General features: G+C 53.5%; 1 protein-coding gene across 2 annotated transcripts in view; it reads left to right on the plus strand.

The window, feature by feature from the left end:
- AR (androgen receptor) overlaps nt 1-27626 on the plus strand; it is a 77050-nt gene that overhangs the window by 46387 nt on the left and 3037 nt on the right. The window contains exons 1-5 of one of the 2 annotated variants that reach the window (XM_038748454.1): nt 527-2071; nt 4946-5097; nt 16299-16415; nt 25881-26174; nt 27320-27464. In XM_038748454.1, coding sequence (XP_038604382.1) covers nt 1980-2071; nt 4946-5097; nt 16299-16415; nt 25881-26174; nt 27320-27464 — 800 coding nt within the window. In that variant the 5' untranslated portion in view covers nt 527-1979. Of the gene's footprint in view, nt 1-526; nt 2072-4945; nt 5098-16298; nt 16416-25880; nt 26175-27319; nt 27465-27626 lie in introns of those variants that run through there. The other variant, XM_038748453.1, reaches the window with a different exon arrangement.

Raw genomic sequence — 27626 nt, forward strand, 5'->3', positions numbered from 1 at the left:
ACATCACACTCCCCGTGTCCAGGACCTCGGTTTCTGTCCTCTGCCCCCGCCGATGGGGTGGGCAGGAATGGGGCAGGAGGGGTAGCAACCAAGCAACCACAGTCCCCCTCAGGCCTGGCCAGGCTGGTGGCATTTCCAGGTCCACACTGAGGGCCCAACCCCGTCCCGTGCCTCCTCGGGTCTGTGCCAGTTCACTTCGGCCGCCCCAGTGCTCACTACAGCATTTGACCAGGAGAGCTGACAGGATGTCACTGTACTGAACGCTTAGGAAACGAGCTCCTGGCTCCAGGAGCTGACCATCCGTCAGCAAACACTGCAACTGATTGACCGGTTGATTTGTTGTGATTTTGCCTCCATGTTGAAAATGCTAAGTGGTTTTCGTCTTTTTATCTCCTTAGAATCTCCCCAGCTGGACCCTTGCTTCCTGTCAGCAGGGTTCGGAAGCTGAAATTGTTCCCGCTTCCCAGAATGCCTAGAGAAGTGGTCCCTGCCCTGAGGAGACCAGAGGGAAAGTTCTCTTGCTGAGGGAAGGGGAGTTGTCTGTCCCATCCGCCCCGTTCCTGGTCCTGGGAATTCCAGGCCAGCCCCTCCCAGCTGCATCTGTCCACCCTGCAGAGCGCTGACCCCGCCGGTCTCTCCTGGTTGGGAGCTGCCCCTAGATGCCCCCTGACCATCCTAACTGCCCTTTCTTCCCTCTCTGAGCTCCGTCCTGTCCGCGCTGGGATGGGGCAGCCGGAGCTGACCACAGGGCCCAGGGACGGAATCTGTCCACATCGCAGAGCGCTGACCCTGTCAGTCACTCTTGGAAAGAAGCTGCCCCATCCCCCTGATCATTCTGGCTGCCCCCCTACCCCTCACCTAACTCTGTCCCACCCCTGCTGGGTTGGGGCAGCCATAGATGACCACAGGGCCCAGGGGCAGTGTCTGTCCACACCGCAGAGCGCTGACCCTGTCAGTCACTCCTGGACAGAAGCTTCCCCATCCCCCTGATCATTCTGGCTGCCCCTACCCCTCACCTAACTCTGTCCCTCCCCTGCTTGGTTGGGGCAGCCAGAGCTGACCACAGGGCCCAGGGGCAGAATCTGTCCACCCAGCAGGGTGTTGACCCCATCGGTCACTCCTGGACAGGAGCTGCCCCATCCCCTTGGTCACCCTGACTGCCCCTCTTCCCCTCCCGCAGCTCAGTCCTGTCCCCACTAGGATGGGTCAGGGCTGACCACAAGGCACAGGGGCAGCTCTTTTCACCCTTCTGGGTGCTGACCCTGTCAATCTCTCCTGGGCAGAAGCTGCCCCATTCCGCTGATCGCCCTGGCTGCCCTTTCTTCCCTTTCCCCATCTCTGTCCTGCCCCACAGTGGGTTGGGGCAGCCAGGGCTGACCACAGCACCCGGGGACAGCATCTGTCCACAATGCAGAGCCCTGACCCCCTGGATGGAAGCTATCCCATCTTCCTGACCATCCTGGCTGCCCCTCCACCCGTCCCCCAGCTCTCTCCTACCCCGGCTGGGAAGGGAGAGCCAGAACTGACCACGGGGACCAGGGGCTACCAACCATGGCCGAGAGGAGCCATCAGCGATGACTCCAGGATCTCCTCTGGAGCTGGGCCGGGCAGCCCTGGGGCCAGCGCCCACCACCGTGATCTAGACGGACTTTCCAGAAGCGTGGCAGCCCTCATTTACTCCGAGGGTCATTTTCCCACCCGGCCCCCAGCCCCAGAAGTTTCCCACCGGTCAGTCTGCCCTTTAGGCCTCCCCGCCGCACCCCCGGCCCCTCAGAAGAGCTCAGCATCCCTGGAGAGAGATTTCTCAGCGCTCTTGCCCAGAAGAGGCCATCCGCCCACCATTTCTGACCTCCGGGGCGGCCCTGCAGACGCCTGGCTTCGGGAAGGCCTAAGTGCGCAAAGGGGCAAGACTGAATTTTCACGGACAGTGTACACCCAAGGGCAAGGGACTCTGTCTCTCCAAGCAGCCCACTTCCAGGATGACCGCCGACCTCCGACGTGGAGGACGCTACTCCAGCTCCCGCGACCTCTGTCCGCGTGCTTGTAGCCGTGCTTCAGAGATCTCCAGCGGGTAAGTGAGGTGAGATCTCCCATCTCCAGCAGGCTGAGCTGCTACACCTGCTCCGGAGCCTAACTGGACGCGGCTATTTTGTCATTTATAGAAACGAGCACCGTGGGTCCATGATTATCAGGATCCTTTATTATTATTATTATTATAAATAATAATGCTATTTATTCAGCACTAACTACGTGCTAGGAACTGCACTAAGCATTGGGGAGGATGCAAGCAAACGCGGTTGGACACAGTACCCATCCCACGAGGGGCTCACGGTCTCCATCCCTGTTTGACAGATGAGGGAACTGAGGACCAGAGGAGTGAAGTGACTTGGCTAAGGTCACACAGCAGGTAAGTGGCGGAGCCAGGATTGGAGCCTGTGTGACTGTGTGAAGTCCCTGTCCACAGGCTCCCCAACTCCCCCCGACCTGCCTTCATGAGTCGGGGCTTCCAGCGATTTCCTAGGGCCCGGTTGATGTCTGACCCATCTAGTGTCCCCAGGGCAAGTTGCAGTCAATCAATCAGTCGATCATACATATTGAGCGCTCACCGTGTCCAGAGCACTGTACTAAACGCTTGGGAGAGTACGACAGAATAATAAACAGACACAGTCTCTGTCCACAGCAAGCTTACAATCTAGAGGGGGATACCGACATTGATCTGATCCTGGCTCCGCCGTTTTCCTGTTATGTGACCTTGGGCAAGTCCAATTCACTTTTTTGTGCCTCAGTTCCCTCATCTGTAAAATGGGGGTTTGATACTGTGAGAAAGGGACTGTGTCCAACCCAATTTGCTGGTGTCCACCCCAGTGCTTAGTACAGTGACTGGCACATAGTAAATGCTTAACAAATGCCATTATTAGTATTCATAATACAAATAGATAAATCCTAGATATGTACGTAAGAGTTGTGGGGCGGGGAAGCTGATTGGAAAGCCCCAGGGGAGGAGAGGGGACAATTCATCTATTTATTGGGTGATCCCTGAGCACCAGGGAGAGTCCAGTAGAGTTAGTAGACGTGATTCCTGCCCATAAGGAGCTGACAAGTGTCGTCTACTTTGTGCAGAGCACTGGACTGAGCGCTGGGGAGAACACGGTAGAGTTAGTAGACAACATCCCGCCTGTCACACGGGAGACCGGGGTTCAGTTCCCCAACGGGGAAACGACAAAGTATATCCAGCACTTAGAACAGTGCTTTGCACATAGTAAGCGCTTAATAAATGCCATTATTATTATTATCCCTCCCCTCAGGAAGTTGACAGTCCAGTAGGGCAGATGGATTAAAATAAATTAGTGACGGGGGAGCGGCAGAGTGTAAAGGACACTGGGGGGCTGGGGGCAGGCGACTGCCTAGGTTCTTAAAGGGAATAGACCCAAGTGCAGAGACCCAGTAGGGAGAGCGATTAGGGCAGTGGGGGAGACGCCCCAGTGGCTGGGAATGAAGTAGTTCCCAGGTCCTGAGGGAGGATGGCAATTTAAGGTTGTGAAACGTGGTGGGGCTGCGAACAACTGACCAATTGCAGAGGTGCTTGGTCTGTGAGCGGCCAATAACCAAGGAGCCGGGGCTGTGACTGGCCAATGGCGGAGGTGCTGGGGTTACGAACAGCCAATCCCAGAGGCGCCCGACCTGCGAACAGTAAGTCACCGAGGTGCGGAGATGCCAGGCTTGCCAACAGAAAGCAAATCACTGGCCAGCTGGGCTTCTAAGCAGTCGGCAAACTGCAGTGGTGTCAGGGCCGCAAGCGGCCGATTGCAGAGGTGCGACTGACCAGTGGAAGAGGAGCCAGGGCTACCAGTAGCCAGAGCTCGGGGTTGCGAGCGGTGAACAGCGGAAGAGCCAGGGTGGCACCCCATGGAGATTAGATGGGGAAGGCCCAGCAGAGCAGGAAGAGGGGGCCTGTCTGCCCCAAGGATTTGCTCGCCGCTCCCTTCTCCCCCCCGCAACTTCCATATTCAGGCCCACCCACCTCGGGGAAGACAAGAGGGAAGGACATGGCCCGGACTCAGGCCTGCCCCGTTCTGGGGAAACAGGGGGGACTGGTGTGGGCCCCGGCTGGGATACGCCGCCCTTGGGAAAGACGAGGAGGATGGATGTGGCCCCCCGGGCGGCAGCCTGGTAGTAGGGGATGCAGCTCAGATCGCTTGCCAGGGCTGGCTGCGGGCCCGGTGACGGGCTTGTGACGTTCTGCGCCACACACCCCCAGACCCCAAACCCTCCTCCAGCCCCCCATTCTTGCCTGTCACTGCCTGATGCCAGTCCAGCGGGTTTGAGAGGATCTGCAGGGTCTCCCACCCCAACGCCACCCCTCCATGATGCGTCCTGTCAGTGTCAAGCCTTGCTGCCCCATCCTGTCTCCCATGTCTTGTTTCTCCTCACCGCCACCCCTGCCACCCTCTGTCCGCCAAAATCCCCTTCCCCAGCTGAGAGCTGACCCCTCCCAGGGCCCTCACACCTCCCCCTGCCTCTCCCACCGGGTGTCGGGCTGGTTCTTCCCGACACACTCTGCCCAAGTGTCCTGGCCGAGGGTGCAGGATGGAGGGAGGGTGGGAGCGGAAAGGGGATGCGGAGGAGGGAAAGGAGGAGGCTGCTGAAGGGGAGGAGTGAGGCGGGGGTCACCCCCAAGTACCTTTAGTGACAAAAATTCGGTCTGATGAACCCCAAGGCCTGGGTTGCCAGCAGGCTGCCCTGCCCACGCCCACTGGCATCTCCTCCATCACTCCGTGACCCATTCCCGTGCCTCAGCAGGCTGGATGTGGCCAGCCAGGGGCACCCCACGGGTATCTCCCCCCGCATCCTGTCCCTGGGCCCCCAAAGGCTGGTGGCAATAAGCGGGGGGTGCCCCGCCGGTGCCCCCACCCTCACGCCAAGCCCTGTCCCTGTGCCCCCGCAGGCTGGAGGCGGCACGAGAGCATGTGCTGCCCATTGATTACTACTTCCCGCCTCAGAAGACCTGCCTCATCTGCGGAGACGAGGCCTCTGGCTGCCACTACGGAGCTCTGACCTGCGGCAGCTGCAAAGTGTTCTTCAAGAGGGCGGCCGAAGGTAGGAACCCCCTTCCCCCGTCTCTGCTGCGTCTGCTCTCCCTCCTGCTCCTCTCTCCCTGGGGTAGTCCAAGCCATTTGAGATCTCCGAGTCCGGGATGGCAGGAGTCCCGCAAGCCCAACTCAGGCAACTGGGAAATGGACCCACCCAATTCAGTCACCGGCCCCTCCTTCCCCCTGGCAAAGAGGGACAGGGAGAGGAGTCCGGGTGGGAGGACCAAAGAATGAATGATGGCATTTATTAAGTGCTTACTATGTGCAAAGCACTGTTCTAAGCGCTGGGGAGGTTACAAGGTGATCAGGTTGTCCCACGGGGGGCTCACAGTCTTCATCCTCATTTTACAGATGAGGGAACTGAGGCCCAGAGAAGTGAAGTGAGTTGCCCAAAGTCACCCAGCTAACAATTGGAAGAGCCGGGATTCGAACCCATGACCCCTGACTCCAAAGCCCGGGCTCTTTCCACTGAGCCACAGTGCTTCTCCAAAGAACACTCTGAGGCGAAGGCTGTGGCCTTTCCCCTCCCTGTGCCCTCCACCCTGCTGGCCTGAGACATCCTGGGCAGGGCAGGGGTCCAGCCTTCTTCCCAGTGGGGAGAAGGGCCGGAGAGGCTGGAGGCTGTTAAGTCACTTAACTTCTCTGTGCCTCAGTTACCTCATCTGTCAAATGGGAATTAAGACTGTGAGCCCCCCGTGGGACAACCCGATCACCTTGTAACCTCCCCAGCGCTTAGAACAGTGCTTTGCCCATAGTAAGCGCTTAATAAATGCCATCATTATTATTATTATTTGGATGAAGGGGAAGGGTCGCATCAGCCCATCTGAGGGGGGCCAGTCGGGCTGGCTTCAGAGCATAAGAACAGCAGTCGCCTTGGGGGACTTGCGGCCACCCCCCAACCCTTTCCAAAGGTGGCCACACCACCGCCTCTCTCAACGCTCCATTTCTAGCAAAGGTGGTGGTGACCAAGGGGTGGCCTTTATCAAAGATGGCACCCTGCACCGCATCTCTCTGAAGGCCAGCGGCAGCGGGCAGGGGAAGTGGCAGTAACCCGCCGTCCCTCAGAGAACTGCAGTGGACGCCCCTACATATTTTGTTGTCTGTGTGTCCAGGTTGGAAGGATGGTACCTCCGTGTGTTGCCCACTTTGTGGCCACGGGGCGTAGAAAATGAGCCCTCTGGGCTCAGGAGGGCTCACGGTTCCCAGCAGGGAAGGGTAGCCCGGCTAGCGGTGCTGGGGCAACCCAGGAGAGCCAAGTGGCTCACTGGAAGCCCAAGGGGCCACCTCCCTCCTCAGCGACAAGAGGGGTGGGGTGCCTTGGAGAGTGGCGGGGTTGGGGTTAGAACAGTGCTTTGCACATAGTAAGCGCTTAACAAATGCCATCGTCATTATCTGATCACTTTGTAACTTCCCCAGTGCTTAGAACAGTGCTTTGCACGTAGTAAGTGCTTAATAAATGCCATTATTATGATTATTATTATGATTATTATTATGATTATTATTATGATTATTATTATTATTATTCAGGCCCACAGGGAGGGAGCAGTGCGGGCAAATCGGCCCAACTGCGAGAGTCGATTTCTCCGGGCTGTACAATCCGGCACCCGGGCCTTTCAAATCTGGGTCACCAAACTGCTGTTGTTGTAAAATAGAGAAAAATAATCGGCGGGAGGTGAGCGGGAAGAGAACTACTACTGCTGCCTCTCTCCTTTTCCCTTCTCCTCTCCCTCCTCCTCACAGGTAATAATAAGAATTTTAGTACCGTGCCCAGCGCCTAGTACAGTGCTTACATAGTAAGCGCTTAACAAATGCCATAATTATTAATAAGAATAAGGATCATCATCATCATCAATTGTATTTATTGAGCGCTTACTGTGTGCAGAGCACTGTACTAAGCGCTTGGGAAGTCCAAGTTGGCAACATATAGAGACGGTCCTTACCCAACAGTGGGCTCACAGTCTAAAAGGGGGAGACAGAGAACAAAACCAAACATACTATAATACTAATAATAACTGTAAGCTCATTGTGGGTAGGGAATGTGTCTGTTTATTAATTATATGGTCCTCCCAAGCACCTAGGACAATGCTGTGCACACAGGAAACACTCAGTAAATAAGACTGACTAATGATAATAATCATAATCAATTGTGCTATTTTTAAGCATTTGTCATGTGTCAAACACTGGAATAAATACAAGGTAATCAGGTCCCAAGTGGAGCTAACAGTCTAAGTGCTAGAGAGGACGGGGATTGAATTCCCATTTTACGATTGAGGAGACTGAGGTCCAGAGAAGGGAAATGACCTGTCCAAGGTCACACAGCAGGCAAGCGGCCGAGCCAGGATTAGAACCCAGGTCTCCTGCGGGCTGCTCCTTGGGTTCACTGGCGGTTGGGTTTTTTAACGTCCGGCTTCCCCGTTTGCTCTCTGCCCAGCAAAGGTGGAGGCCCAATCCTGGACATTTGTGACCCCAGCAGTAGGGAGTGGGGCCATTGGGGGTGTCCAGTTCCAGGTTCTTGTGGGGTTTGAGGGGCTTGGGTGGAGCAGGCTGCGGAGACACCTGTCCCCAAATAATCTCTTCTCTGCTTCCACCTTCTCCCGGGTCCTTTCTGTAACCTCTGGCCTCCGGTCTCCAGGCACCAGACCCAGATTCCTGTGGGGAAAGCAAGGCAGGGCATCCATCAATCAATAAATCAATAACTTGTACTTCCTAAGCACTTAGTACAGTGCTCTGCACACAGTAAGCGCTCAATAAATGCGATTGAATGAATGAATGAAATGAAGGGCATTTATTGAGTGCTGACTATGTGCAGTTCTCTGTAATAATAATAATGATGACATTTGTTAAGCGCTTACTTTGTGTGAAGCACTGTTCTAAGCGCTGCGTGGGGGGGATACAAGGTGATCAGGTTGTCCCACGTGGGGCTTACAGTCTTCATCCCCATTTTCCAGATGAGGTAAATGAGGCCCAGAGAAGCGAAGTGACTTGCCCAAAGTCGCACAGCTGACAAGTGGCAGAGCCGGGATTAGAACCCGTGACCTCTGGCTTCCAAAACCGTGCTGTTTCCACTGAGCCACGCTGCTTCTCTACTTCTCTGTTCTATCTTCTACTTCTCAGCTTCTACTTCAATCATTCATTCGTATTTATTTATTGAGCGCTTACTGTGTGCAGAGCACTCCTCTCTAAAGCGCTTCTACTTCTCTGTACTATGCGCTTTAATGAGTAGAGTACAACGGAATTAGCAAAAACGTTCCCTGCCCATAACTAGCTGACAGTGCAGAGGGCGGGATAATTCCTTTGAGGAAATAAATCCTGTCAGGGAGTCCACGCTGCTTCTCTACTTCTCTGTTCTCTCTTCTACTTCTCTGCTTCTACTTCATTCATTCGTATTTATTTATTGAGCACTTACTGTGTGCAGAGCACTTCCCTCTAAAGCGCTTCTACTTCTCTGTACTATGCACTTCAATGAGTAGAGTACAACAGAATTAGCAAAAACGTTCCCTGCCCATAACTAGCTGACAGTGCAGAGGGCGGGATAATTCCTTTGAGGAAATAAGTCCTGTCAGGGAGTGAGGCTGGTCACCGACCAGGAGGCGAGGGAGCCCCAGAGCAGAGAGGTCATCACTCCGGCTGGCCGCACCTTTCCCCCTCCCCCAGCCGGACGCAGGATGCTGCTGGAGGTCCAGAGGACACCTGCCCAGCACCTGTGCAAACAGACTGGGAGGGACTGGGCCTCTTTGCTGGCTCCGGTTCCCCAGCTCTTCCTTGCTCCCCAGCTGTGCCCAACTTCTCTGCTCTCCCCCCGGCTCCCCTTGGCTCTTCCTGACTCCTCAACTCTTCCTGGTCTCCCCTGGATCCCCAGGTCTTTCCTGCTCCCCACATCTTCTTGCTCCCCAGTTCTGCCCAGCTTCCTGGCGCCCAGCTCTTCCTATCTCTCCCCAGCTCTTTCTTTCCTGCTCCCCAGGTCTTCCCTGCTCCCCACATCTTCCTGCTCCCCAGTTCTGCCCAGCTTCCTGGCCCCCATCTCTCCCCAGCTCTTTCTTTCCTGCTCCCCAGGTCTTCCCGGCTCTCCAGTTCTGCCCATCACCTTGGGAATGTCGCCTAGCCTCTCTGTTCCTCAGTTTCCCTGTCAAGTTGGGGTTTAAAATCTGTTCTTCCTCTCAGGATGTGAGCTGACAACTATCCCAGCACTTAGCACATAGTCAGCACTTCCATCCTCCCTTCAATCAGTCTTTTATCCAGAGCAGAGAGCTGAGCACCCCCTGGGACTCTGCCATGGCTGGGCTCCTCCCCACCCCACCACCTGAAGTGGGAGAAACAGGGCAGCCCAGCTCCAGGGAGTGGGCAGGGGCAGTGGAGGATTAAAGGAGAGGTGGGCGTGAGGCTGGGCCAGGGGTTGGCAATGGGGTTCTGCTCCCGGGCTAAACGTCCATCCGCCCGTCCGTCCACCCGTCCTGCCCTGCCTGCAGGGCACACATCCTGTTGGCAGTAGCAGGCAGCGAGATGGCATCGCCCTGGGCCCAGGGAGACCCAGCATCCCGGCTCAGCTGAATCTGACCCACATTGACTCACCTACCACTGGCCAGGCCCTTCTCCCACCCTCCCCATCCCCCTGTCCCCCTATTGCTAATAATAATAGCAATAATAAAGATGATGGTGGTATTTGTTAAGCTCTTACTACATGCCAGGCACTGTTCTAAGCACTGGGGGGGATACAAGGTGATCAGGTTGTCCCACGTGGGGCTCACAGTCTTCATCCCCATTTTACAGCTGAGGGAACTGAGGCACAGAGAAGTGAAGTGATTTGCCCACGGTCACACAGCAGACAAGTGGCAGAGCCAGGTTCCCTGTTCCTCCCCAGTCCCTTTGCCTGTTCTTGGGGCCCCATTCCTCCATTCTCCCCTGTTCCCCCGTTCCTCCATTCTCTCCCATTCTTCCCTGTTCCCCTATTCCTCTATTCTCTCCATTCTTCCCTGTTCTCCCATTCCTTCATTCTCCCATTCCCCCATTCAATAAATCAATGAATCAATCATATTTATTGAGCGCTTACTGTGTGCAGAGCACTGTACTAAGCGCTTGGGAAGTACAAGTTGGCAACATATAGAGACAGTCCCTACCGAACAGTGGGCTCACAGTCTAAAAGGGGGAGACAGAGAACAAAACCAAACATACTAACAAAATAAAATAAATAGAATAGATATGTACAAGTACAATAAATAAATAAATAGAGTAATAACTATATACAAACATACAAACATATATACAGGTGCTGTGGGTAAGGGAAGGAGGTAAGATGGGGGGATGGAGAGGGGGACGAGGGGGAGAGGAAGGAAAGGGCTCAGTCTGGGAAGGCCTCCATTCTCCCCCATTATGAGAAGCAGCGTGGCTCAGTGGAAAGAGCCCGGGCTTGGGAGTCAGAGGTCATGGGTTCTAATCCCGGCTCCACCACTTGTCAGCTGTGTGACTTTGGGCAAGTCACTTCATTTCTCTGTGTGTTGCCAACTTGTACTTCCCAAGCGCTTGGTACAGTGCTCTGCACACAGTAAGCGCTCAATAAATACGATTGATTGATTGATTGATTGACTGATTCTCTGGGTCTCAGTTACCTCATCTGGAAAATGGGGATTAAGACTGTGAGCCCAATGTGGGACAACCTGATTACCTTGTATCTCCCCCAGCCCTTAGAACAGTGCTTAGCACATAGTATGCAGTTAACAAATGTCATCATTATTAACAAATGCCATCATTATTCTCCCGTTCCCCCATTCCTCCGTTCTCTCCTGTTCCCCCATTCCTTCATTCTCCCCCATTTTCTCGTGTTCCCCCATTCCTCCATTCTTTCCTATTCCCCATTCCTCCATTCTCCCCCATTGTTCCCTGTTCCCCTATTCCTTCATTCTTTCCATTCTTCCCCATTCTCTCCTGTTCCCCCATTCCTTCATTCTCTCCATTCTCCCTCATCTTCCCCTATTCCCCCATTCCTCCATTCTCCCCATTTCTTGCCTGTTCCCCCATTCCCCTGTTACCTCTTTTGTGGTGGAAGTAGTAATAGTAGCATTGGTGGAAGGAATTAATCACTAGTATTTATTGAGCACTTACTGGTTGCAGAGCATGGCACTAAACTCTTGGAAGAGTATAAAAGTTAGTAGACTTGATCCCTATCCTCAAGGAGATTACAGGCAAACAGAAGAGATAGACACTAAACGGTGGGTAGGGGGAGGAACAAAGTATAAAAATAAGGGAAATCAATGCTGTTGGGGTGAGTACTTTAATGGGGAAATAGTAGTAGTAATTCTAGTACTAGTAGTGATGATCTGCGTGATATTTGATATTCCCCCTTCCTTCAACCCCATGGCACTTGTGTACATATGTTTGAATTATATATTATAAATTATGTATTTATATTAATATCCATTTCTCCCTCTAGGCTGTAAATTCATTGTGGTCAGGGAACACGTCTGCCAACTTTATTGTATTGTACTCACCCAAGGGCTTAGTACAGTGTTCTGTGCCTAGTAAGTGCCCAATAAATATCAAGGATGATGTGGCTGGTAGTAGTAGTTGCAGTAGTAGTAATGGTGATAATTGAGGGAGTAGGATGAGAGTAGTAGTAGCAGTAGTAGTAATAATAATAATGGCATTTATTAAGTGCTTACTATGTGCAAAGCACTGTTCTAAGCACTGGGGAAATTACAAGGTGATCAGGTTGTCCCATGGGGCGGGGGGGGGGGCTCACAGTTTTAATCCCCATTTTACAGATGAGGTAACTGAGGCCCAGAGAAGTGAAGTGACTTGCCCAAGGTCACAAAGCTGACGATTGGCGGAGCCGGGATTTGAACCCATAATAATAATAATAATATTGGTATTTTTAAGCGCTTACTATGTGCCAAGCACTGTTCTAAGCGCCGGGGTAGATACAAGGTAATCAGGTGGTCCCATGTGGGGCTCACAGTCTTCATCCCCATTTTACAGATGAGGGAACTGAGGCCCAGAGAAGTGAAGTGTCTTGCCCAAGGTCACACAGCTGACGATTGGCGGAGCCGGGATTTGAACCCATGACCTCTGACTCCAAAGCCCGGGCTCTTTCCACTGAGCCACACTGCTTCTCCAAGTCGTATTGGTAGTAGTCGTTGTGATAGCGGCAGTAGTGGTAGTGATAGTAATGGTATTGATAGTGGCATGATATGTGATATGTTTTGTTTTGTTCTTTGTCTCCCCCTTCTAGACTGTGAGCCCACTGTTGGGTAGGGACCGACCCTATATGTTGCCAACTTGTACTTCCCAAGCGCTTAGTACAGTGCTGTGCACACAGTAAGCGCTCAATAAATACGATTGAATGAATGAATGGCAGGATTAGTGGTAGTAGCAGTAATAATACTAATAATAATAGTACTTGTTAAGTGCTTACTATGTGCCAAGCACTGTTAGTAACAGTAATAGTAGTAGAATTGGTAGCAGCGAGGCTTAGTGGAAAGAGCCCGGGCTTGGGAGTCAGAGGACGTGGGTTCTAATCCCGGCTCTGCCACTTGTCTGCTGTGTGACCTTTGGCAAGTCACTTCACTTCGTGCCTCAGTGACCTCATCTGTAAAATGGGGATTAAAAGTGTCAGCCCCACGAGATTACCCTGAATCTACCCCAGTGTTTAGGACAGTGCCGGGCGCACAGGAAGCGCTTATCAAATACCCTAATTGTTATAGCAGCAGAAGCAACAGTATAGAAGTAGTAATAGTAGCAATTATAGCAGAAGCAGTTGTTGTAGCAGTATTCTGTATGGCACCCACTGGGGTGGCCCGGGCCAAGATGCCCAGCAGTTCGGCCAAAAGGCTACCCCATCCCTGCTGTTCGCAACCGTGGAGGGCTTCCCGAAGGAGGCAGGACTGAACCCCCGGGAAGAGTGAAGGTTGAAAGCTCAGGATGACCACTGGCCGGGGGAGCCAGGGGTCCCGGGACCTGACTTTTCTGCCCGAGCCCCGTGTCTGTCCAAACGTGATGGGCCATGCCGCCTGGGCAGAGAGAGGGCAGGGACTCCAGGGCAGCCCAGCACATGGGCTCCAGTGCCCTGGGGGATACACATGAACACGCACATACACACACACACTCACACAAAAACCCACAGGCGCACTCACACTCGTTTGCTTCAGGGGGGTGATTCCAATCCTAGCCTCCTGACTTTTCATCCCAGCCTCCCACCTACAGCCCTGTACCCTTCATTGCCCCCCATCCTCCTCACCACCCCTGCCGTCACCCCCATCTCCTCCTGGTTGTGTCTCCCCCATCCCTCCCAGCCCACCCCCAGTCCCCTGGATCCCACCCCTCCCTCACGGGCAGTGTCCCCGGAATTCTTCCTGCCCGGCCGAGCCGGGGCCTCCGGAAATGGTTGCCGACAATCTTTTCCTTTTTGGGTTTTGGCTGTTTGTTCAGGCCGTGAGCTGCTCACCCCGTGGCCTCGCCGCCTCTGCTGGGCCGGCCGGGGTGGAATCTCACTCGTCTCTCCAAGACAGGAGGGGTCTCTGGCCTGCCCGCCGTCTCACCCATCTCAAATTCATTCATTCAATCGTAGGACGGAGGGCTCCTGGAGGGCCGGCTTTTGGGGGAGCGTGTCTCCGGTCCACAGGGCTGCTCTGAGGAGCCTTTGGGCCCCCACAGCTGGTGCTGGTCCACCCCCGTGGGGACCAGAACCTCGCTGGTCCCGTCAAGTCTGACCACTCACTCCCAAGTCCCTGCTGTGCCCCAGGACTCTCAGTCCTCAGCCCCAACCCCTGATCGGGGTTGCCAGGGCCTCTCCTTGCACTCCCAGCTCCAGGCCAGGCCCCTCCTGGGTACCAGGAACCCCCAGGTCCAGCCCCTGCCCTCCCGGCTGCCAGGATTCCCACCTCCAGGCTAGGCCCGTCCTAAGCCACCCGGGACCCCCATCACCGGGCCAGGCCCTTCGTTGCCACCTGTGTCTCTCAGCTCTAGGCCTGGTCCCTCCCAGGCCACCTGGGCCCCCCAGCATCTTCCAAGACCCCCAGCTCCAGGCTGGGCCCTTCACAGACCACTGGGGACTCACCATGCCAAGCCAGACTCCTTCCAGCCATCTGGGATTCCCAGATCCAGGCCACGCACCCCCCCAAGTCCCTTGGGACCCCCCCAGCTCCAAGCCAGGCCCCTCCTCCTGTCCCCTCCTCATGCCCAGCTCTGCTCCCGGCTCCTCTCTCCTGTCCCTTCCCCTGGCCCGAGAGCTGCCCTAATGACAGTCCCTTGAGCGCCCGTGGCAGAGGTGGATGTTGGCACAGGTCAATGGTGGCACACAAAGAGCAGGGTAGGTGGTGGGCCCTGGGGTCAGCCGGCAGGGGGGCGCGGGGGCAGGAGGGGTGTGGGTGGGTGGTCTCCGGGGCGACGCTGCCGTTGCCATGGAGAAGGTGGTGGCGGTTTTGCCCATTAGCTGAAGAGAGGTTGGGCACAGCCGCTATTACTGCTGGCTCATGCCAGCCAGGGAGCACAGACCCTTGCCCTTGGGCACTTTCCTCTCTGGGGACCTGAGGGCACAGGGTTTGCCCACCAGCACCAGAAGAGAAGCCATGGCACCATTTCCCATTGGTCTGCCTGTCCATCCATCCATCCATCCATCCAGGAGTGTTTCTTGAGCCCCTATTATTCAGTGTGCTCTACTGGATAATATGGCATTTATTAAGCACTTACTATGTGCAAAGCACTGTTCTAAGCGCTGGGGAGGTTACAAGGTGATCAGGTTGTCCCACGGGGGGCTCACGGTCTTCATCCCCATTTTACAGATGAGATAACTGCCCCCCCACCCCCCCCGTCTTACCTCCTTCCCTTCCCCACAACACCTGTATATATGTATATATGTTTGTACATATTTATTACTCTATTTATTTATTTATTTATTTTACTTGTACATATCTATTCTATTTATTTTATTTTGTTAATATGTTTGGTTTTGTTCTCTGTCTCCCCCTTCTAGACTGTGAGCCCGCTGTTGGGCAGGGACGGTCTCTCTATGTTGCCAACTTGTACTTCCCAAGTGCTTAGTACAGTGCTCTGCACACAGTAAGTGCTCAATAAATATGATTGATTGATTGATTGATTGAAGTGACTTGCCCAAAGTCACACAGCTGACAAGTGGCGGAGCCGGGATTTGAACCTATGACCTGACTCCCAAGCCTGTGTTCTTTCCACTGAGCCACGCTGCTTCTCTAATACCTACTGAGTACAGAGTGCCGTGTTGGAGAAGCAGAGAAGCAGTGCGGCTCAGCGGAAAGAGCCCGGGCTTTGGAGTCAGAGGTCATGGGTTCAAATCCTGGCTCTTCCAATTGTCAGCTGGGTCACTTTGGGCAAGTCATTTCACTTCTCTGGGCCTCAGTTACCTCATATGGAAAATGGGGATTAAGATTGTGAGCCCACTGTGGGACAACCTGATCACCTTGTAACCTCCCCAGTGCTTAGAACAGTGCTTTGCACATAAGTGCTTAATAAATGCCATCATTATTATTATTATTATTGAACACCTGCTATGTGCAGGGGGCTGTACTGAGCACCTACTGAGTGTTCTGGATGTCTGCTGTGTGCAGGCATTGCACTGGGCACCTGCTGTGGGTGTTCACTGTGTTGGGCGCATACTGTGTGTAGAGCTCTGTACTGGACACCTATAATAATAATAATGATAATGATAATAATAATGATGGCATTTATTAAGCGCTTACTATGTGCAAAGCACTGTTCTAAGCGCTGGATGGCATTTGTTAAGCACTTACTATGTGCAAAGCACTGTTCTAAGCACTGGGGAGGCTACAAGATAATCAGGTTGTCCCACATGAGGCTCACAGTCTTCACCCCCATTTTCCAGATGAGGTCACTGAGGCCCAGAGAAGTGAAGTGACTTGCCCATAGTCACCCAGCTGACAAGTGGCAGAGCTGGGCTTTGAACCCATGACCTCTGACTCCCAAGCCCGGGCTCTTTCCACTGAGCCACGCCGCTTCTTGTGTTTTGTGTTCGCTCTATTAGGTGCGTACTGTGGGCACTTTTGCGTACTGTGGGCACGCTGTTCTGGACGCCTTTCATGTGCAGAGCACTGTTTTGAGTGCTCTGAGTGAATCCCGGGCCCTTGGGCAGGGTCACGTCCACCTCTCCCGGCTGGGCCCTGGCCGTCCAGCCTCCGGGGGTGGGGTCCGGGGGCCCGGTGGGCAGCGTGTGGTCTTCCCACCCGGCAGGGAAGCAGAAGTACCTGTGCGCCAGCCGTAACGACTGCACCATTGACAAGTTCCGCAGGAAGAACTGCCCCTCCTGCCGCCTGCGCAAGTGTTACGAAGCTGGGATGACCCTTGGAGGTAGGTGTCCGGGAGGCCAGGAGGCCTGGATGATCCCGGCTGGAAGGCGGGACCGGGGGCTGGGATGACCTTGGAAGGTGGGGGTGGGCCTGCACGTCTGGGGTGACCCTGGAAGGGCGATGGGGGTGGGAGCGGGACTCCAAGGCCTGGATTCATCCATTCATGGGGTTCATGGGATTGAATGAATGAATCCATTCATTCAGTCGTATTTATTGAGCGCTTACTGTGTGCGGAGCACTGGACTAAGCGCTCGGGAAGTCCAAGTTGGCGACATCTAGAGACGGTCCCTACCCGACAACGGGCTCACGGTCTGAGACAATAAAACAAACCATGGCAAGTCATCACAATAAATAGAAATAAAGCTAGGTGCACATCATTAACAAAATAAATAGAATAGTAAATATTCTATTTAGTGAGGGTGAGGCTAGGAGGTTGGGGATGGGGCTGCCGGGGCCAGGATGACCCTGACGGGGAGGTTGGAGGCAGGGCCTCCGAGGCCAGAGGAGGGTCTACAGGGGCTGGGGCAGTAGGACTACCATCGCCAGGGTGATCAATCAATCAATCAATCGTATTTATTGAGCACTTACTGTGTGCAGAGCACTGTACTAAGTGCTTGGGAAATACAAGTTGGCAACAAGTTGGGTGATGGGCTGGTGTGGCACGTTTGGGTGGGGAACGGTGGAGGGCACGTGTTCCCTGCCCACAGAGAGTTCGATATCTACAGGGGGAGACAGACATTCATAGAAATCAATAAATAATGTGTATGGACATAGGTGCCTTGGGATAATAATAATAATAATGGTATTTGTTAAGCGCTTACTATGTGCAAAGCACCGTTCTTAGCGCTGGGGAGGTTACAAGGTGATCAGGTTGTCCCTTAGGAGTCTCACAGTTTTCATCCCCATTTTCCAGATGAGGGAAAACTGAGGCCCAGAGAAGTGAAGTGACTTGCCCAGAGTTTTTCATCCCCATTTTCCAGGTGAGGGAACTGAGGCCCGGAAAAGTGAGGTGACTTGCCCAAAGGCACACAGTTGGCAGTTGGCGGAGCCGGGGTTTGAACCCATGACCTCTGACTCCAAAGCCCGGGCTCTAGGGGTGAATAAAGAGTGTAAATCCAAGTAATAATTAATAATAATTATGGTATTTGTTAAACGTTTACTATGTGCCAAGCACCGTTCTAAGTACTGGGGTAGATTCAAGGTAATCAGATTGGACACAGTCCCTGCCCGACATGGGGCTCTCAGTCTTAATCCCCATTTTACATCTGAGGGAACTGAGGCACAGAGAAGTGAAGTGACTTGCCCCTGGTCCCACAGCAGGTAAGCGGCGGAGCAGGGATTAGAACCCGTGACCTTCGTCTCCCAGACCTGTGCTCTGTCCTATTTCTAGACTGTGAGCCCGTTGTTGGGTAGGGATTGTCGCTATCCATTGCCAAATTGTACTTTCCAAGCGCTTAGTACAGTGCTCTGCACACTGTAAGCACTCAATAAATACGATTGGATGAATGAATGAATATCCACGACGCCTTTCCCTCTGGAAAATCCTAAAAGCCGCAGCCCCCTAGCAACGGGGAAATCCTTCATTTTAAACCCTGCATCCTTGTCTCGGGAGTTGTAGGTTTCCTCTGTAATTGTTTAACCTCCTGACAGTTTGCAACTGCCGAGGGGCAGAAGTCGGAGAACCCAAACAGCTAATTGAAAAGTAAACAGGGAATTAACTGCTTTAACCGGGAAACTGGGAAGTAGTTCGGCCTAGTGGATAACGCACCACTGGGAGCAGAGGACCTTGGGTTCTAATCGGGCCCTGCCATTAGACAGGGCTGGGCAAGTCACTTTATTTCTCTGTGCCTCAGTTACCTCATCTGTAAAACGGGAATGAAGAATGTGTGCCCCATGTTCATTCATTCATTCATTCAGTTGTATTTAGTGAGCGCTTACTGTGTGCCGAGCACTGCTTGGGAAGTACAAGTTGGCATGTACAGGTACAGGTAATAATAATAATGATGGCATTTATTAGGCGCTTACTATGTGCAAAGCCCTGTTCTAAGCGCTGGGGAGGTAACAAGGCGATCAGGTTGTCCCACGGGGGGGCTCACAGTCTTAAGCCCCATTTTACAGATGAGGTAACTGAGGCCCAGAGAGGTTAAGTGACTTGCCCAAAGTCACACAGCTGACACTTCGCGGAGCCAGGATTTGAATCCATGACCTCTGACTCCAAAGCCCAAGCTTTTTCCACCAAGCCACATGTGGGGACGGGGACCGTACCCAACCCGATTTGCTCGATTCCACCCCAGCGCTTAGTACAGTGCTTGGCACATAGTAAGCCGACCTGTGTCCGACCTGATTATCTTGTATCTAACCCTGTGCTTCATGCAGTATTTAGGACTTAGTAAGCCTTTTTTTTTCTTTTATGGTATTTCCCATAAAATATCAAATACCGCAGTTATTTGTTAAGCACTTACTATGTGCCAGGCACTGTACTAAGCACTGGGGTAGATTCAAGGTAATCAGGTTGGACACAGTCCCTGTCCACGTGGGACTCACAGGCTTAATCTCCATTTTACAGATAAGGAAACGGGTACAGAGAAATTAAATGACTTGCCCGAGGCCACCCAGCCGGCACATGACAGAGCTGGGATTGGAATCCAGGTCCTCTGTATTCCAGACCCTGCTCTATCCACTAGACAACACTGCCTCTCTCTGTTTTGGTGTTGGTTAAGTGCTGACTCTGTGTCAAGCACCGTTCTAAGTGTTGGGGTGGATATATGTTCACCGGGCCAGTGTTTCGCGCAGGGCGCAGCGCTTCCGAACCACGGCGATCCTCAGCCTAAGCGCTCTGCAGGCCGGATGTGACTCAGCTTAAGGCACCATCCGGTTGGATGAATGAATGAATGAACATGTTTGAATGAATGAATTCATTGATCCGAGGGACCACTGGGGTGGGGGGCACCAATCCAAGTTCACGCCAGCCACCCCTGGGACCCCGGGGAGGGGCCGTGGCCAGGGTCGATCCGAAGAAGCCGCTGGCGGGCCCCAATCGGTCAGTAAGCCGATCGCATGTATTGATGATGATGATGATGGCATTTATTAAGCGCTTACTATGTGCAAAGCACTGTTCTAAGCGCTGGGGAGATTACAAGGTGATTGGGTTGTCCCACATGGGGCTCACAGTCTTCATCCCCATTTTACAGATGAGGTAACTGAGGCACAGAGAAGTTAAATGACTTGCCCAAAGTCACACAGCTGACAATTGGTGGAGCCGGGATTTGAACCCATGAACTCTGACTCCAAAGCCCGGGCTCTTTCCACTGAGCCACGCTGCTGCTCTTACTGTGCTCAAGTGCTTCTTGAGCGCTTACTGTGTGCAGAGCACTGTACTAAGCGCTTGGGAGAGGACAATCTAACGATACACTGATTCATTCCCTGCCCACAGTGAGCTTACATCTTCCCAGGAAGCCACTGGTGGGCCCCAATCAGTCAGTAAGCCGATCACACTTATTGAGCGCTTACTGTGTGCAGAGCACTGTACTACACGCTTGGGAATCTAACAATACACAGACACATTCCCTGCCCACAGCGAGCTTACAGTCCAGAGTCCTAGAGTGCTAGGGGCTGTTTGCCCACTCTCCCACTCGACTTCCCCCTCCCAGTTTGAAGGTGAATGTCAGTGGCCAGAGCAATCAATCAATCAATCGACTGTTTTTATTGAGCACTTACTGTGTGCAGAGCACTGTACTTAGCACTTGGGAGAGGACGGTATAACCAAGTTAGTAAATACATTCCCCATAATGAGCTTATAGTCCCTCCCTCCCTCCTCCCTTTCCTTTTTCCCCATCCCTCTATTAATTACTCAGTGGTTTCCTTTTTCCCCACCTCTCTATTAATTAATCATTGTTTTTTATTGAGCACTTACTGTGTGTAGAGCACTGTACTAAGCACTTGGGATAATACAGAACCACAGACTTGGTAGACACAATCCCTATCCTCAAGGAGCTGGCAGTCTATTAAGTACAGACCACTGTACTGAGTACTTGGGAGTGGGCAATAGAGTTAGTAGACATGATCCCTGCCCTTGAGGAGTTTATAGCCTACTGTGTGGACAGCAACAAGTTCCCTGCCTGTGATCCCCACCCTCAAGGATTTTATATTCCAGCTGGAGAGACAGACCCAGAAATAATTTTCAGACAGTGCAAGAGGTAGAAATAGAGGTATAGATGAATTAGTGCTCACATAGAGAAGCAGCGTGGCTCAGTGGAAAGAGCACGGGCTTGGGAGCCAGAGGCCATGGGTTCAAATCCCTGCTCCGCCGCTTATCAGCTGTGTGACTCTGGACAAGTCACTTAACTTCTCTGGGCCTCAGTTACTTCATCTGTAAAATGGGGATTAAGACTGTGAGCCCCTCTTGAGACAACTTGTATCCTCCCCAGTGCTTAGAACAGTGCTTTCACATAGTAAGCGCTTAATAAATGCCATTATTATTATTATAGTAGAGTGTGTACAGTAATGCTACATTGCCCAGTCACCTAACTGGGGCACAAGTGCTAAAATGGAGGGGAAAAACATAGCAGGAAGATGAAATAATCAAGGAAGGCTGCCTGGAAGAGAGATGATTGGGGGGATAACAATAATAATAATAATAATAATAATAATAATAATAATGGTAGTTTTTAAGCGCTTACTATGTGCAAAGCACTGTTCTAACTGCTGGGATGAGGGGTTCATCAGCGAAGGCCTCCTGAAGGAGATGAGATGGGGAGGTGAGGGGATCAATCTGGCTTTCTGGAGGAGATGAAATGGGGAAGTGAGGGAGTTAATCAGAGAAGGGCTTCTGGAGGAGATGAGATGGGGAGGGGGGAGTTATTAGGGGAAGGCCTCCTGGAGGAGGTGTGATTGGGATAATCCGGGAAAGCTCCTGGAGGAGTTGAGTTGGGGAGGTGAGGGGGCAATCAGGGAAGGTCATCCTGGAGAAGAGGTGTTGGAGAGATGAGGGATTAATCAGGGAAGACCTCCTGGAGGTGACGTGGCTTCAGAAGGGCTTTGGAGAAGGGGAGAGCTGTGTTGCGGCTAGATGCGAAGGGGGCGGACGGAAGGCAGAAGCGCGGAGTCATGTCCGCCGGCCACAGCGGGGTGGTCCAGGCCGGGCTGGTCCAGGGGGGCATCCTGAAGGTCTAGTGACCCGTGGGGTCAGGGGCTGGAACGGGGGACAGGTGTTTCCGGAGGAACAGGTTCGTTCAGAACACTCGGCGGAGGGGCCGTCGAGGCAGACGGCTGTTGTGAAAACGTTTCCACTTGGACTGTCCATGTAGGCGCTGAGTGGAAACCCTGTCCTAAAGCTTTGTGGCTGTTGAGACAATCGATCAATCAATCAATCAATTGTATTTATTGAGCACTTACTGTGTGCAGAGCACTGTACTAAGCGCTTGGGAAGTACAAGTTGGCAACATATAGAGACGGTCCCTACCCAACAGTGGGCTCACAGTCTAGAAGGAGACAGAGGTGTGGAAAACACTTTCCAAGTGGGCAGTTCAATTTGATCATGTTTATTGAGCGCTTACTGTACTAAGCGCTTGGAAGGGAACAGTAGAACAATGAACAGACACATTCCCTGCCCACAACAAGTTTCCAGTCTAGAGCCAGGCGGCAAGGACACCCCAGAGGAAAGGGTTCCCAAGACTTCATTCCCCAGAGGTAAAATCAAACCGAAAGAGCCCGGGAGGAGCCGTGGGAAGCCGGGGGAGGCTTCTGATAGACTGGCATTGATAACGTTCCCACGGCAACACGCGTCACCTAACCATCCCAGAAATGGTGTCTGTGTTGTGGCCCCCACCCCTCACTGTTGGAGCCAGGTCCAGATTCCCTTCCAACTCCCTCCCACGAGTGCTGCGGTGTCAGCTGAAGCCCTGGCAGGAGCTGGCGGAGCTGGGGGACCTGAAGAGTTGGGGCAGCCCGGGGAGCTCCAGAACTAGGGGACTCAAGAGCGACAGGGGAGTCGGGAGAATTGAGAGAGCTGGGAGGATGAGGGGAGACAGGAACTGGGGGACCCGAGGGAGTGAGGAGGGCTGTGGAAGTTGGGGGGCATGGGGCAGTGGGGAACCACAGGAGCTGGGGGGCATGGAGGAGTGAGGGGAACCGTGGGATTTGGAGGGGCAGGGAAGTGGGGGGAACCATGGAAGCTGGGGAGCATGGGGGAGTGAGGGGAGCCATGGGCTCTGGTGGGCACCAGGGGAGCTGGGGGGTGATGGAAATCATGGGAGCTGAGGGGCACAGGGGAGTGAGGGAAACCATGGGAGCTGGGGGGCATGAGGAAGTGATGGGAATCATGGGATCCGGGGGTCATGGAGAAGGGAGGGGAACCAGGGGAGCTGGGGGGTGAAGGGAATCATAGGAGCTGGGGGCCGGCATAGGGAGTGAGGGGAACCATGAGAGCCGGAGGGTGAAGGACACCATGGGAGCTGGGGGGCACAGGGGAGTGGGGGCAGCCCCCAAGTAACCCGGTCTCCCCCTGCACCACAACCCTACCGGCCGGGGGTCCGGAGGGGCCGGGGATGGGACTGAGCCCTGTCCCCAGCCCCTGACTAGGCCCGGAAGCAGGGGGCTGCCCCTTTAGCAGAGGGCCTGTCTGCCACTTTGGGCTTCCTCTGCTTGCCATCCGGCTGCAGTGTCCTTTAATAAGCCATTCTCACACTGGTGCTGCCGTCCGGCCTCCGCTAGGTTGGCAGAGCGCCGTTCCCCCCCCCCCCCACACACAGGCCCGCCCCCCGCCTCCCGCCTCTGTTTCCCTCTCCCTTAGCCGGTCACCCTGACCCGCACAGCGCGGCCTGTTTTCCCATTTGTTTTTAATGTCAGTTTAAGGCACAATTGTGGAAATACGACCGCTCCGAATTAGCACTGCGATTTTTCCAGTGGAAAAGCTGCCTGCCCTGGCAAGCTCCCCTGGCCTGGCTTCGGGCCAGGGGCCGGGACCGGGCGGGCTGGGGGGCCCGCTCGGGTGGTCTCCGGAGGGCGGGCCGAGGGCCACGGCCGCTGGACTCCCCACGGGGAGGAGAAGGGAGCGGAAAAGCAGAATTGCCTAGTGAATAGAGCATCGGCTTAGGAGTCCGGACCTGGGTTCTAATCCTGGCTCCACCACTTGTCTGCTGTGTGACTCTGGACAAGTCACTTCATTGCTCTGGGCCTCAGTTACCCCACGTGTAAAAATGGGGATGAAGACTGTGAGCCCCGTTTGTGACAGGGACTGTGTCCAATCAATCAATCAATCAATCAATCAATTGTATTTATTGAGTGCTTACTGTGTGCAGAGCACTGTACTAAGCGCTTGGGAAGTACAAGTTGGCAACATATAGAGACAGTCCCTACCCAACAGTGGGCTCACAGTCTAAAAGGGGGAGACAGAGAACAAAACCAAACATACCAACAAAATAAAATAAATAGAATAGATAGGTACAAGTAAAATAAATAAATAAATAGAGTAATAATAAATAAATAGAGTAATAAATAAATAAATAGAGTAATAAATGTCCAACGTGATTAGCTTGGATTCCAGCACTTAGAACAGTGCTTGACACATAGTAAGCGCTTAACAAATACCATTATTATTATTATTGTTATTATTATTAGGACAAGGTCTCCCTCTGCCCCCCTCTAGCACTTCCTGGTGGGAAGAACCTGGGCCCAGGAGTCAGAGGACCTGGGTTCTAATCCCGGCTCCGCCACTTGTCTGCTGTGTGACTCTGGACAAGTCACTTCACTGGGCCTCAGTTACCCCACTTGTAAAAATGGGGATGAAGACTGTGAGCCCCATGTGGGACAGGAACTGTGTCCAACCTGGTTAGCTTGGATGCCAGCACTTAGAACGGTGCTTATAGTAAGCACTTAACAAATACCATTATTATTATTATTATTATTATTAGGACAGGGTCTCCCCCTGCCCACCTCTAACACTTCCTGGTGGGCCCAGGAGTCAGAGGACCTGGGTTCTCTGCCACTCGCCCGCTGGGCGACCTAGGGCAGATCGCTTGACTTCTCTGGGCCTCAGTTTCCTCCTCTGTAGGATCAATCAATCAGTCAATCATATTTATTGAGCGCTTACTGTGTGCAGAGCACTGTATGAAGAGCTTGGGAAGTACAAGTTGGCAACATGTAGAGACGGTCCGTACCCAACAGTGGGCTCACAGTCTAGAAGGGGGAGACAGAGAACAAAACAAAACATATTAACAAAATAAAATAAATAGAATAGATCTGTACAAGTAAAATAAATAAATAAATAGAGTAATAAATGCGTACAGACATATATACATATATACAGGTGCTGTGGGGAAGGGAAGGAGGTAAGGCAGGGGGGATGGAGAGGGGGACGAGGGGGAGAGGAAGGAGGGGGCTCAATCTGGGAAGGCCTCCAAGGATGGATGGGGATTCGATTCCTGTCCTCCCTCCCCCTTAGACTCTGAGCCCCGAGTGGGACCGGGACCCTGTTCAATGTGATTATCCTGTATCTACGCCTGTGCTTGACACAGTGCTTGGCACAACGTAGGCACTTAACAGACCCCACAGTTGCCAAGGGGCTCATCCTGAGTGTCACATCCTGCAGGTGGGACAGAGAGATGAGGGGTTAATCCTGACTCTTCCACTGGTCTGCTGTGGGACGTTGGGCAAGTCATTTGACTTCTCTGTGCCTCAGTTACCTCATCTGTAAAATGGGGATTAAGACTGTGAGTCCCACGTGGGGCAACCTGATAAACTTGTTAGAACAGTGCTTGGCGCGTAGTAAGCGCTTAACAAATACCAACACTATTAATCAGGGAAGGCCTCCTTCTAGACTGTGAGCCCATTGTTGGGTAGGGACTGTCTCTATATGTTGCCAACTTGTACTTCCCAAGCGCTTAGTAAAGTGCTCTGCACACAGTAAGCGCTCAATAAATGCGATTGATGATGATGATGCTCTGCACACAGTAAGCACTCAATAAATGGATTGATTGGCGGAGGTGTGATGGGGGAGCTGAGGAGGTAATGAGGGAAGGCCTCCTGGAGGAGGGGAGGTAAGGCCGGGAAGACCTCCTGGAAGCGAGATGGAGAGGTGAGGGTTAATCCTGGGAGGACTCCTGGAGGGGTAGTGATGGGGAAGAGGGGGATAATCCGGGAAGGCCTCCTGGAGCAGGCGTGATAGGGAGAGGAGGGATAATCAGAGGAGGTTCCATGGTGGATGGGAGTGAGGCCTGGGGAAGTCACTGGAACACTGGCCTGTGGCCACCAGCCCCCGGCCAGCGTCCCCTCAATCAATCAATCAATCAATCGTATTTATTGAGCGCTAACTGTGTGCAGAGCACTGTACTAAGCGCTTGGGAAGTCCAAGTTGGCAACATCTAGAGACAGTCCCTACCCATCAGTGGGCTCACGGTCTAAAAGGTGAGCTCACAGTCTCCGTGGGCTGGGCCGGCCGGCGGCTGAGGCCCCCTCCTCCCGCCCCCAGCCCGCAAGCTGAAGAAGCTGGGCAGCCTGAAGCTGCAGGAGGAGGGCGAGGCGGCGGGCGGCAGCGGCGGCGGCCCCCCGGAGGAGCCGGGCCCCCCGCTTGGCCTGTCCCACATGGACAGCTACGAGTGCCAGCCCATCTTCCTCAACGTCCTGGAGGCCATCGAGCCCGGCGTGGTCTGCGCCGGCCACGACAACAACCAGCCCGACTCCTTCGCCGTCCTGCTGACCAGCCTCAATGAACTGGGAGAGCGGCAGCTCGTCCACATCGTCAAGTGGGCCAAGGCCCTGCCCGGTAAGAGCGTGGACGGGGACGTGGGGACACACACACACGCACACTACACAAACACACACAAGCTGGGAGAACAGCCGCTCGCCCGTGTCAGGTGGGCCGAGGCCCTGCGCGGTAGTAGCGTGGACAGACGCACGCCCACACACTCCTTCACACCCACACTCCCTCACACACTACACACTCTCTCTCACGCACACACAGACACACACACACACGTACACACGAGGTGGGGGAGCAACAGCTTGTTTGTGTGCCAGTTCCTGCACATTCATTCATTCATTCATTCATTCAATCGTATTTATTGAGCACTTGCCGTGCGCCGAGCACTGTACTAAGCGCTTGGGAAGGACAAGTCGGCAACGTATCGAGACGGTCTCTCCCCAACAACGGGCTCACATTCATTCATTCATTCATTCATTCAGTCGTAGTTATTGAGCGCTTACTGTGCACAGAGCACTGTACTAAGCTCTTGGGAAGGACAAGTCAGCAAAGTATCGAGACGGTCCCTCCCCAACAACGGGCTCACGTTCATTCATTCATTCATTCAATTGTATTTATTGAGCGCTTACTGTGCACAGAGCACTGTACTAAGTGCTTGGAAAGGACAAGTCAGCAACATATCAAGACGGTCCCTCCCCAACGGGCTCACATTCATTCATTCATTCAATCATATTTATTGAGCACTTACTGTGCTCAGAGCACTGTACTAAGCACTTGGGAAGGACAAGTCGGCAACATATAGAGACGGTTCCTCCCCAACAACGGGCTCACAGTCTAGAAGTGGGGAGACAGACAACAAAACAAAACAAGTGGACAGGTGTCAAGACGTCAGAACAACACACATCCTCTCACACTCCACACACATTCACGCACATTCCCAAACACACAACCTCACTCTCTCCCACACAACTTGGCACTCTCGCACACATATCCTCAAGCGCACCCTCACACACGGTCACACACGCAAACACACACGCACTCCCGCAAACAGGGCTAAGCCCTGCAGCGGGAGGGCTCCGGGTCAGAGTGTAGATGCCGGTAGTGAAACGTAGAACGTTCCCCGTGGCTCTCGGCCCCCCGTGACCCCTCGCTGCGTTTGTCCTCCAGGCGTCTTGACACCTGTCCTCTTGTTTCGTTTTGTCCTCCAGGCTTCCGGAACCTGCACGTGGACGACCAGATGTCCGTCATCCAGTACTCGTGGATGGGGCTCATGGTGTTCGCCATGGGTTGGCGTTCCTTCACCAACGTCAACTCCCGCATGCTCTACTTTGCCCCCGACCTCGTGTTCAATGAGTGAGTGGCCGCGGCCCGGAGGGCGGGGGGCTCGGCGGGAGAGGTCTCGGGCGACAGGTTCTGGAAGGCGGGTGCCAGCTTGTCCATAGGGGTGGGGAATGACGGGCAGGGGCAGGGCTGAGGGATTCATTCATTCGATCATGCTTATTGAGCACTTACCGT

Source organism: Tachyglossus aculeatus, chromosome 6, assembly GCF_015852505.1.
Source record: "Tachyglossus aculeatus isolate mTacAcu1 chromosome 6, mTacAcu1.pri, whole genome shotgun sequence".
Taxonomy (NCBI): domain Eukaryota; kingdom Metazoa; phylum Chordata; class Mammalia; order Monotremata; family Tachyglossidae; genus Tachyglossus; species Tachyglossus aculeatus.